Raw genomic sequence first — 12,245 nt, 5'->3', positions numbered from 1 at the left:
ATTACACTATAAGGCTACAATAAGCAAAGCCGCATGGTACTGATGGCAAAACAGACACATAGACCAATGAAATAGAATACACAGTCCAGAAATAATGCTGCACACTTCACACCTATTATCATCTGATCTTCAACAAAGTTGACAAAAACAAGCAATGTAGAAAGGACTCCCTATTCAACAAATGGTGCTGGGATAACTGGCTAACTATATGCAAAAGATTGAAACTGGACCACTTCTTATACAAAAATTAATCAAAGATGGATTAAGAACTTAAATGTATGAATGTCTTCTTTTGAGAAATGTCTGTTCATATCCTTTGCCCACTTTTTGATGGGGTTGTTTGTTTTTTTCTTGTAAATTTGTTTGAGTTCTTTGTAGGTTCTGGATATTAGCCCTTTGTCAGATGAGTAGATTGCAAAAATTTTCTCCCATTCTGTAGGTTGCCTGTTCACTCTGATGGTAGTTTCTTTTGCTGTGCAGAAGCTCTTTAGTTTAATGAGATCCCATTTGTCAATTTTGGCTTTTGCTGCCGTTGCTTTTGGTGTTTTAGACATGAAGTCTTTTCCCATGCCTATGTCCTGAATGGTACTACCTAGGTTTTCCTCTAGGAATTTTATGGTATTAGGTCTAACATATACAGCCAACAGACACATGAAAAAATGCTCATCATCACTGGCCATCAGAGAAATGCAAATCAAAACCACAATGAGATACCATCTCACACCAGTTAGAATGGCAATCATTCAAAAGTCAGGAAACAACAGGTGCTGGAGAGGATGTGGAGAAATAGGAACACTTTTACACTGTTGGTGGGATTGTAAACTAGTTCAACCATTATGGAAAACAGTATGGCGATTCCTCAAGGATCTAGAACTAGAAGTACCATATGACCCAGCCATCCCATTACTGGGTATATACCCAAAGGATTATAAATTATGCTGCTATAAAGACACATGCACACGTATGTTTATTGCAGCACTATTCACAATACCAAAGACTTGGAATCAACCCAAATGTCCATCAGTGACAGATTGGATTAAGAAAATGTGGCACATATACACCATGGAATACTATGCAGCCATAAAAAAAGATGAGTTTGAGTCCTTTGTAGGGACTTGGATGCAGCTGGAATCCATCATTCTTAGCAAACTATCACAAGAACAGAAAACCAAACACCGCATGTTCTCACTCATAGGTGGGAACTGAACAATGAGATCACTCGGACTCAGGAAGGGGAACATCACACACCGGGGCCTATCATGGGGAGGGGGGAGGGGGAGGGATTGCATTGGGAGTTATACCTGATGTAAATGACGAGTTGATGGGTGCAGCACAGCAACATGGCACAAGTATACATATGTAACAAACCTGCACGTTATGCACATGTACCCTACAACTTAAAGTATAATAATAATAAATAAATAAATAAATAAATAAATAAATAAATAAATAAAAAAGGACTTAAATGTAAAACCCAAAACTATAAAAATCCTGGAAGATGACCTAGGCAGTATCATTCTGGACACAGGAAAGGACAAAGATTTCATACCAAAGATGCCAAAATCAATTGCAATAAAAGCAAAAATTGACAAGTGGGATCTAATAAAACTAAAGAGCTTCTGCACAGCAAAGAAACTATCCAGAGAGTGAACACACAACACATAGAATGGGAGAAAATTATGGCAAACTGTGCATCTGTTTAAAGTCTAGTATCCAGCCTCTATAAGGAACTTAAACAAATTTACAAACAAACAAACAAAAACGACAGGCCAGGCGCAGTGGTTCACACCTGTAATCCCAGCACTTTGGAAGGCCGAGGCGGGCAGATCACTTAAGGCCAGGAGTTTGAGACCAGCCTGGCCAACGTGGCAGAACCTCGTCTCTCCCAAAAACACAAAAATCAGATGGGTGTGGTGGTGCACACCTGTAATCCCAGCTACTAGGGGTGCTGAGGCAGTAGAATCGCTTGAACATGGGAGGCAGAGGTTGCAGTGAGTGGAGATCGCACCACTGCACTCCAACCTGGGCAATAGTCTGAGATTCTGTCTCAAAAAACAAAGCAAAAAAAAAAAAAAACACAAACAAACAATACCTTTAAAAAGTGGGCCAAGGATATGAACAGACACTTTCAAAAGAAGACATGCATGCAGCCAACAAGCATGTGAAATAAAACTCAACATCCCTGATCATTAGAGAAATGCAATTCAAACCACAGTGAGATATCATCTCACATGAGTCAGAATGGCTATCATTAAAAAGTAAAAAAGAAAAAAAAAATAACAGATGCTGGTGATGTTATGGAGAAAAAGAAACACTTATTCACTGTTGGTGGAAGTGGAATTAGTTCAACCATGGTAGGAAACAGTGTGGTAATTCCCCAAAGACCTGAAAACAGAACTACCATTCGATCCAGCAATCCCATTACTGGGTATATAGCCAAAGGAATATAAATTGTTCTATCATAAAGACACATGCACACGTGTTTTCACTGCAGCACTATTAACAATACCAAAAACATGGAATCAACCTAAAAGCTCATCAATGGTAGACTGGATAAAAAAATATGTAGCACACATATACCACTGAATAGTATGCAGCCATAAAAATGAATGACATTGTATCTATTGATGGAACATGGATGGAGTCGGAGGTCATTATACTTAGCAAAGTAATGCAGGAACAGAAGACTAAATATTGCATGTTCTCACTTATAAGTGGGAGCTAAAAATGAGAAAAAATGGACACACAGAGGAGAACGACAGGCACTGAGGCCTACCAAAGAGTGGAGAATGGGAGGAAGGAGAGGATCAGGAAAAAAAGCTCATGAGTGCCAGGCTTAATACCTAGGTGACAAAATAACCTGTACAACAAACCCATGACACAAGTTCACCTGTATAACAAACCTGCATCTGAACTTAATGTATGTATGCCTGAACTTAATATAAAAGATAAAAAAAGAATAAAGAAAAAAATAGATTTCAAAACGAAAACTTTGAGAGGAGGCAAAAGGTCACTATATATAATAATAAAGGAGTCAATTCATCAAAGGAATGTAACAATTTTAAATATATATGCACCCAACACTGGAGCACCCAGATATATAAAACAAATACTATTAGAGCTAAAGAGAGAGATAGGCTGCAATACAATAATAGAGACTTCAGCACCCCACATTCAGCATTGGACAGATCTTCCAGACAGAAACTCAACAACGACAACAAAAATCCAGACTTAATCTGCACTATAGACCACATGGATCTAACAGATATTTACAGAACATTTCATCCAACAGTTACAGAATACACATTCTTTTCCTCAGCACATGGATCATTCTCAGGGACAGACCATATGTTAGGTCACAAAACATTTTAAAAATTGAAATAATATCAAGCTTCTTGTCAAACCACAATGGAATAAAACTAGAAATGAGTAACAAGAGAAATTTTGGAAACTATAAAAATACATGAAAACTCAACAGTCTGCTTCTGAATGATTAATGGGTCAATGAAGAAGTTAAGAAGGAAATTTAAAAATTTCTTGAAACAAATGATAATGGAAACACAACATACCAAAACCTATGGGATACAGCAAAAGCAGTACTAAGAAAGAGGTTTATAGGTATAAGTGCCAACATCAAAAAAAGTAAAAACTTCAAATAATCTAATTATGCATCTTAAAGAGCTGCAAAGAAAGAGGAAACCAAACCAAAAATTAGTAGAAGAATAAAGAGCAGAGCAGAAATAAAAGAAATTGAAATGAAAAAAAAAAAAACTAGAAAAGAGCAATAAAACAAAAGTTGTTTTTTAATAACCAAAATTGACAAACAATTAGCGAGACTAAGAAAAAAAGAGAAAATCCAAATAAATAAAATCAGAAATAAAAAAACTATTTGGGAGGCTGAGGCAGGCAGATTACTTGAGGCCAGGAGCTCAAGACCAGGCTGGTCAACATGACAAAATCCCATCTCTACTAAAAATACAAAAATTAGCCAGGCGTGGTGGCAGGTGCATGTAAGCCCAGCTACTAGGGTGGCTGAGGCAAGAAAATTGCTTGATCCCAGGAAATGGAGGTTCTAGTGAGCTTAAGACTGCGCCACTGCACTCCAGCCTAGGTGACAGAGCGCAATTCTGTGAAGAAAAAAAAAAAAAAGAAAAAAGAAATGAACAAGGAGACGTTAAAACTGATGCTGCAGAAAGTCAAAGGATCATTACTGGCTCCTATGAGCAAATATATGCCTATAAATTGAAAAATCTAGACCAAATGGACTAATTCCTAGATACCTACAACCTCTCAAGACTGAAGCAGGAAGAAACCATAAACTGAACAGACCAATAACAAGTAACAACATCAAAGCCATAATAAAAGTCTTCTAGTAAAGAAAAGCCTGGGACTTTTCTTCACTGCTGAATTCACTGGCTTCACTGCTGAATTCTACCCAACATTAAAAGAAAAACCAATACCAATCCTACTCAAACTATTTTGAAAAATAGAGGAAGATGGAATATTTTCAAACTAATTCTATGAGGCCAGTGTTGCCCTCATACCAAAACCAGACAAAGACACATCAAAAAAAGAAAGCTACAGGCCAAAAATCACTGATGAACAATGATGCAGAAATCCTCAACAAAATACCAGCAAATCAAATTCAACAATATATTAGAAAGAATATTCATCATGACCAAGTGAGATTTATCCCTGGGATACAAGGATGAGTCAACATACACAAATTAATGTATGTGATAAATCATATCAACAGAATGAAGAATAAAAAAACATATGATCATTTCAATTGATGCTGAAAAAGCATTTAATAAAACTCAACATTGTCATCATGATATAAACCCTCAAAACACTGGCGATAGAAAGAACATGCTTCACTGTAATAAAAGTCACATACAACAGATCCACAGCTAGCACTGAAATGGCCACATGGTCTGGGGTAACACTGAGAGTTCTTGATCTCACAGACAAGGAAATCAAGGACACGGACACACAAAGAATGAGGTTTAGAGCAGAAATTTAATAGGAGAAAGAAAGAAAACAACTTTCTGCTACAGAGAGGGGTCCCGAAAAAAGGGTTGCCATCCTGCAGTGAAATGCAGGGGTTTTTATAGATAAGCTAGTAGGGAGACAGTATCTGATACATAGGGTACAAACAACCGGATAGGATCAGGTGTACCATCTGCATAGGGCATGAATCTCTGGCAGCCCCACCCTAAACTTTTATTATACAGGCAGGTCCTCAGCCTGAGTTACTCCATGTTGCTCATTTCTTTCTTACTGTGCATGTGCTAAAAAAAGGGAAGTGGAACCCTCATGGTGGACATGCCTGGCCCCATGTGGCCTTTTCTATCTGTGCAGCTGCTGGCATCCCCCTATGAAGGTTTCCAGCTTCCTATCTATGTATGATAGAAAATCAATGTACCAACATTTTATCTTTATATACCATCTCAAGCACAGGATTTAAACTTTCATAAAATATACAGTTATCAGGAGTATTAAAAATCTAGAAATAAATTTAACAATAATGTGAAAGAATTATTTGCAGAAAACTGTAAAACTTTATTAAGAGAATGTTAGCAGTCAAATTTCCAGCATAAGAACAACATTCTTGGTTTCAGTCTTCATTTGTCTTGGTTTAAACCTAAGGTTGCCCATCACCTATAATATAAATATAAAATTAGAACACGTTACTCAGCAGATTTTTATTTAGATGACACGAGAGGTATACAAATACTGTAAAATCAGAACCCTAAGGGTGACCCTTTAGCTTACATCCAGTTAGCCTCTGAATAAACTCTGAAGGTAGTTAACATTTTTAATTCACGCCACATTTTCTAGTACAAAAAGGAAAGAAAAAGACTGTTCGAGTTCAGAATGAATGAAATCAAGTGAATCTATTTTATATGTATAAGAGGAAAGCAAAAACCGCATATACCTTCAGTAAAAATTCAACCAAATAAAAACACAGAGACAGATACACTAGATAAAAAGTCAAGACTCATTGGTGTGATAGATGCAGAAGACCCATCTCACGTACAAAGAACACACAGGCTCAAAATCTCAAAATAAAGGGATGGAGGAATATTGACCAAGAAAATGGAAAGCAAAAAAATAAAAAAGCAGGGGTTGCAATCCTACTCTTGGACAAAACAGACTTTAAACCAACAAAATACAAAATTAGCTTGGTATGGTGGTACATGCCTGTAATCCCAGATACTAGGGTGGCTGAGGCAGGAGAATCACTTCAAACTGGGAGGCAGAGGTTGCAGTGAGCAGAAACCGTGCAACTGCACTCCAGCCTGGGCAACAGACTAAGACTCTGTCTCAGAAAATAAAACAAAACAAAAAATAATACCATTAAAAAGTGGCCCAAGGACATGAAGAAACACTTTCAAAAGAGGACATGCATGTGGCCAACAAGCATATGAAATAAAACTCAAAGCCACTGATAATTGGAGAAGTGCAATTCAAACCACAATGAGATATCGCCTCACACCAGTCAGAATGGCTATTATTAAAAAGTAAAAAATAAAATAAGATAAAATAACAGATGCTGGTGACGTTGTTGAGAAAAAAGAAACACTTATTCACTGTTGGTGGAAGTGTACATTAGTTCAACCATTGTGGGAAACAGTGTGCTGATTCCCCAGAGACCTAAAAACAGAACCACCATTCGATCCAGCAATCCCATTACTGGGTAGACAGCCAAAGGGATATAAACTGTTCTATCATAAAGACACATGTACGCATATGTTCACTACAGCACTATTCACAATACCAAAGACATGGAATTAACCAAAAAGCCCATCAATGGTAGACTGGATAAAGAAAATGTAGTACATATATACCATGGAATAGCATACAGCCATAAAAACGAATAACATTATCTCCGTGGCCAGAACATGGATGGAGCTGGAGGTCATTATACTTAGCAAAGTAATGCAGGAACAGAAAACTAAATATTGCATGTTGTCACTTATAAGTGGGAGCTAAAAATGAGAAAAAAAAATCAACACACAGAGGAGAACAACAGACACTGGGGCCTACCGAAGAACAGAGGATGGAAGGAGAGAGAGGATCAGGAAAAATAGCTCATGAGTACCAGGTTTAATGCCTGGGTAACAAAATAATCTCTACAACAAACCCCCATAACACAAGTTCACCTGTATAACAAACCTGCACCACATGCATGCCTCAACTTAAAAGATACAAAAATAAGAAAAAAAAGATTTCAAAGCAAAACTTTGAGAAGAGACTAAAAGGTCACTATGTAATAATAAAGCAGTCAATTCATCAAGAGGATATTAACAATTTTAAATATATATGCACCCAACACTTGAGCACCCAGATATATAAAACAAAAGCTATTAGAGCTAAAAAGAGAGATAGGCCCTAATAAAATAATAGATGGAGACTTCAGCATCCCATATTCAGTATTGGACAGATCTGCCAAACAGAAACTCAACAACAACAACAACAACAAAACAGATTTAATCAGCACTACAGACACATGGATCTAATAGATATTTACAGAACATTTCATCCAACGGCCACAGAATACACATTCTTTTCCTCAGCACATGGATCATTCTCAAGGACAAGACCATATGTTAGGTCTCAAAACATTAAAAAAAAACCTGAAATAATACCATGGATCTTGTCAGACCACAATGGCATAAAACTAGAAATTAATAACAAGAGGAATTTTGGAAACTATACAAATACATGAAAACTAAATAATCTGCTCCTGAATGAATAATGGGTCAATGAAGAAGCTAAGAAGGAAATTTAAAAATTTATTGAAACAAATGATAATGGAAACACAACATACCAAAACCGATGAGATACAGCAAAAGCAGTACTCAGAAAGAGGTTTATAGCTATCAAGTGCCTACAACAAAACAGGTTAAAAACTTCAAATAAACAATCTAATGATGCATCTTAAAGAGCTGCAAAGAAAGAGTAAACCAAACCAAAAATTAGAAGAAAAGAAATAATAAAGATCCCAATAGAAATAAACAAAATTGAAATGAAAAAACCCTACAGTCAGCAGCTCGGGTGGTGGGAGGAGTGGCAGCAGCCAGGCAGCCCAGTTTCGCGAAGGCTTTAGGCGCGCCGTGGCCCACAGGCACCTGGCACGCGCCTTCCCCGCCGCCAGGATGCCCAAGAGGAAGGTCAGCTCCGCTGAAGGGGCCGCCAAGGAAGAGCCCAAGAGGAGATCAGCGCGGTTGTCAGCGGATAAATCTTCAGACAAAAAAGTGCAAACAAAAGGGAAAAGGGGAGCAAAGGGAAAACAGGCCAAAGTGGCTAACCAAGAAACTAAAGATTTACCTGCAGAAAACGGGGAAACGAAAACTGAGGAGAGTCCAGCCTCTGACGAAGCAGGAGAGAAAGAAGCCAAGACGTATGTACCATGTCTTACCAGTGGTCCCTGTCTCCCTTCTTGTACAATCCAGAGGAATATTTTTATCAACTATTTTGTAAATGCAAGTCTTTTAGTAGCTGTAGAAACATCTTTTAAGAAGGAGAGAATACCACCTCATCCCATTTTTTTTAAGTGTAAATGCTTTTTTTTAAGAGGTGAAATCATTTGCTGGTTGTTTATTTTTTGGTACAACCAGAAAATAGTGTAGGATATTGAATTATGGGAGGCTTTGACTGTCTCGGGTGTCGGCTTAACATTCCATAGATGGGGGGTTAGTTTTTATGTCCTATAATACAAAGCATATTAAATGGCAATATGGAGTCAGTCCTGCATTTAATGTCTTGAACATTTTATTTTACTTCTATTCTCATGTTTTTTAGTAGAATTGTTTCCTAAAGAAAACCACTCCTTGTTCATGGCGCTCCCTGTCAGAATTGTGTGCACTCTGTAACATCTTTGGTTGTGGTAGTCCTGTTTTTCTAATAACTTTGTTGCTGTGCTGTGAAAGATTACAGATTTGAATATGTAGTGTACATGCTATTCAGTTGTGAACTGGTGGGCCATTTGTAACAGCTGACCAACATGTGAAGATACTGGTATTTGATAGCCTCTTAAGGAAAATTTGCTTCCAAATTTTAAGCTGGAAAGTCACTGGAATAACTTTAAAAAAGAATTACAACACGTGGCTTTTTAGAATTTCGTTACATATGTTAAGAATTGTGTACAGATTGAAATGTCTGTACTGATCCTCAACCAATAAAATCTCAATTATGAAAAAAAAAAGAAAAAACCCTACAAAAGAGCAATAATACAAAAGTTTCCTTTTTTAATAAGTTAACCAAAATTGACAAACCTTTAGCCAAACTAAGAAAAAAAGAGAGAAACCCAAATAAATAAATCAGAAATGAAAAAGGATTTGGGAGGCTGAGGCAGGTGGACCACCTGAGGCCAGGACCTCAAGACCAACCTGGCCAACATGGCAAAACTCCATCTCTACTAAAAATACAAAAATTAACCAGGCGCGGTGGTAGGCACCTGTAATCCCATCTACTAGGGTGGCTGAGGCAAGAGAATTGCTTGAACCCTGGAGGTGGAGGTTCTAGTGAGTTGAGACTGTGCCACTGCACTCCAGCCTGGCGACAAAAGGAGACTCTGTCTCGAGGAAAAAAAAAAGAAAAAAGGAAAAGAAGAGAAAAAAAAGAAATGAAAAAGGAGACATTACAAAACTGATGCTGCAAAAATGCAAAGGATCATAACTGGCTCCTATGAGAAACTCCATGCCTATAAATTGGAAAATCTAGAAAAAAATGGACTAATTCCTAGACACATACAACCTCCCAAGATTGAATCACGAATCCATAACCCGAACAGACCAATAACAAGCAACGACATCAAAGCCATATTAAAAGTCTTCCAGTAAAGAACACCCAGAACTGATGGCTTCACTATTGAATTCTACCCAACATTTAAAAAAGGACTAATACCAATCCTACTCAAACTATTTTGAAAAATAGAGGAGGAGGGAATAGTTCCAAACTCATTCTATGAGGCCAGTATTACCCTGATACCAAAATCAGACGAAGACACATCAAAAAAAGAAAACTACAGGGCAAAACCGCTGATGAATATTGATGCAGAAATTCTCAACAGACTAGTAGCAATCAAATTAAACAATACATTAGAAAGAATCATCATCATGACCAAGTGAGATTTATCTCTGGGATGGAAGGATGGTTCAACATACGCAAATCAACTGATGTGATAAATCATATCAACGGAAAGAAGGTTACAAACCATATAATCATTTCAATTGATGCTGAAAAGCATGTAATAAAACTCAGTATGTCATCATGATACAAACCCTCAAAACACCGGGGAAAGAAGGAACATACTTCAATGTAATAAAAGCCATATACCACAGACCCACAGCTAGTATTGAAGTGGCCTGGTTGTCTGGGGTATCACCTGGAGTTCTTGGTCTCACAGACAAGGAAATCAAGGAATGGGCACAACAAAAGTGAGGTTTAGAGCAGAAAGTTAATAGAAGAAACAAAGAGAACAGCTTTCTACTACAGACAGGGGTCCCAGAAAAAACGTTTGCCATCCTGCAGTGAAATGCAGGGGGTTTTATGGATGAACTAGTGGGGAGGCAGTATCTGATCATCTACATAGGGTACAAACAACCGGTTAGGACCACGTGTACCATCTACATAGGGCGTGAATCTCTCCCAGGCCCCACCCTAATCTTTTATTATGCAGGCAAGTCCTCAGCTTGAGCTACTCCTTTTCTATCTGTGCAGCTGTTGGCATCCCCCTATGAAAGCTTCCAGCTTCCTATCTATCTATGATAGAAAATCAATGTACCAACATTTTATCTCCATGTACCATCTCAAACACAGGATTTAAATTTTCAAAAAAGATAAAATTCTCAAGAGTATTAAAGATCCAGAAATAAATTTAACAAAAACGTGCAAGGATTCTTTGCAGAAAACTGTAAAACTTTATTAAGAGAATGTTATCAGTCAAATTTCCAGATTAAGAATAACATTCTTGGTTTCAGTCTTCATTTGTCTTGGTGTAAACCTATGGTTGCGCATCACCTATAACATAAATATAAAACTAGGGCCCGTTATTCAGGAGATTTTTATTCATATGACACTAGAGGCATACAACTAACGTGTTGATGAACTAATATCAGAACCCTGAGGGTGACCCTTTAGCTTACATCCAGTTAGCCTCTGAATAAACTCTGAAGGTAGACTTCCAGGCATATTAACAATATTTTTAATTCATGCCACTTTTTCTAGTAGAATAAGGAAACAAAGAGACTGTTCAAGTTCAGAATGAATTAAATCAAGTGAGTCTGTTTTGTATATATAAGTGGAAAGCAAAAAAAAAAAAAGCGCATATACTTTCAATGAATATTCAACGAAACAAAATCCTAAGGGAAAAAGATATTTTCAAATTATCATTCAAATATTTTGATATGAAATAACACTCTGGGCCGGGCGCGGTGGCTCAAGCCTGTAATCCCAGCACTTTGGGAGGCCGAGACGGGCGGATCACGAGGTCAGGAGATCGAGACCATCCTGGCTAACACGGTGAAACCCCGTCTCTAATAAAAAATACAAAAAAAAACTAGCCGGGCGAGGTGGCGGGTGCCTGTAGTCCCAGCTACTCGGGAGGCTGAGGCAGGAGAATAGCGTGAACCCGGGAGGCGGAGCTTGCAGTGAGCCGAGATCTGGCCATTGCACTCCAGCCTGGGTGACACAGCAAGACTCCGTCTCAAAAAAAAAAAAAAAAAGAAATAACACTCTGAATACAGAACATGCTCAGAACTCCGTAAGTGAAGGAAATAGAATAGTATTACATTTGTTTTGTGTCTCTTATGAAAAAGTGTAAAAACGTTACTTTGGACTAGTTTAGCCATTATGTACTTGCTTTAAGTAGGGCGAACATCTGTCACTATTTTCACCGGTTCTCCTGCCTCTTTACATGCCTAAAAGCAGTTCAGTTTATACAGTAAACTGAACACCCGCGCTAGCTTTAAGTCGTTACCATCACAGTTAACACTGCAATATAAACTGATGCTTATTATAAACATCTTACGTATTTGTTAAAAACAGGCCTCTATAAAAATATCTGAAAATTATTGACTGTTGGTTAAATGACTTACATTCAAAAGTCAGAACACGTTTTCATATCTTTTTTTAAAAATGACACATAAAATCATATATATTTATCATGCATAACATGATGCTTTAAAATATATATACACATTGTGAAATGGCTATATCAAGCTAATTAATATCTGCAT

The 12,245-nt window shown here is 37.5% G+C and overlaps 5 protein-coding genes across 7 annotated transcripts in view; 3 read left to right on the top strand and 2 right to left on the bottom strand.

Moving 5' to 3' along the window:
• The window catches only part of ALAS2 (5'-aminolevulinate synthase 2), a 425,802-nt gene that overhangs the window by 10,672 nt on the left and 402,885 nt on the right, over positions 1 to 12,245 (top strand). The gene's annotated exons all lie outside the window — the stretch shown is intronic.
• FAM104B (family with sequence similarity 104 member B) overlaps positions 1 to 12,245 on the top strand; it is a 628,193-nt gene that overhangs the window by 440,000 nt on the left and 175,948 nt on the right. The gene's annotated exons all lie outside the window — the stretch shown is intronic.
• Positions 5,542 to 12,245, bottom strand: part of LOC126946562 (putative G antigen family E member 3) — a 248,286-nt gene continuing 241,582 nt past the window's right edge. For 2 of the 3 annotated variants that reach the window (XM_050777026.1, XM_050777028.1), the window contains one exon: positions 10,906 to 11,028. In XM_050777026.1, coding sequence (XP_050632983.1) covers positions 11,012 to 11,028 — 17 coding nt within the window. In that variant the 3' untranslated portion in view covers positions 10,906 to 11,011. Of the gene's footprint in view, positions 5,662 to 10,905; positions 11,029 to 12,245 lie in introns of those variants that run through there. The other variant, XM_050777027.1, reaches the window with a different exon arrangement.
• On the top strand, positions 8,073 to 10,449 carry LOC126946761 (non-histone chromosomal protein HMG-14-like). Its single transcript, XM_050777426.1, has 2 exons — positions 8,073 to 8,407; positions 10,350 to 10,449. Exons 1-2 carry the CDS (start codon positions 8,163 to 8,165, stop codon positions 10,447 to 10,449), a joined length of 345 nt encoding a protein of 114 aa, XP_050633383.1. The 5' UTR covers positions 8,073 to 8,162.
• Positions 10,906 to 12,245, bottom strand: part of LOC126946538 (putative G antigen family E member 3) — a 275,323-nt gene continuing 273,983 nt past the window's right edge. The window contains exon 10 of the mRNA XM_050776977.1: positions 10,906 to 11,028. Within this exon, the coding sequence (XP_050632934.1) occupies positions 11,012 to 11,028 (17 nt within the window). The 3' untranslated portion in view covers positions 10,906 to 11,011. The remainder of the gene's footprint in view (positions 11,029 to 12,245) is intronic.

Source organism: Macaca thibetana, chromosome X (assembly GCF_024542745.1).
Source record: "Macaca thibetana thibetana isolate TM-01 chromosome X, ASM2454274v1, whole genome shotgun sequence".
Taxonomy (NCBI): domain Eukaryota; kingdom Metazoa; phylum Chordata; class Mammalia; order Primates; family Cercopithecidae; genus Macaca; species Macaca thibetana.
Note: the sequence above shows the minus strand (reverse complement) of the source record. Positions and strands in the feature narration are given on the sequence as shown.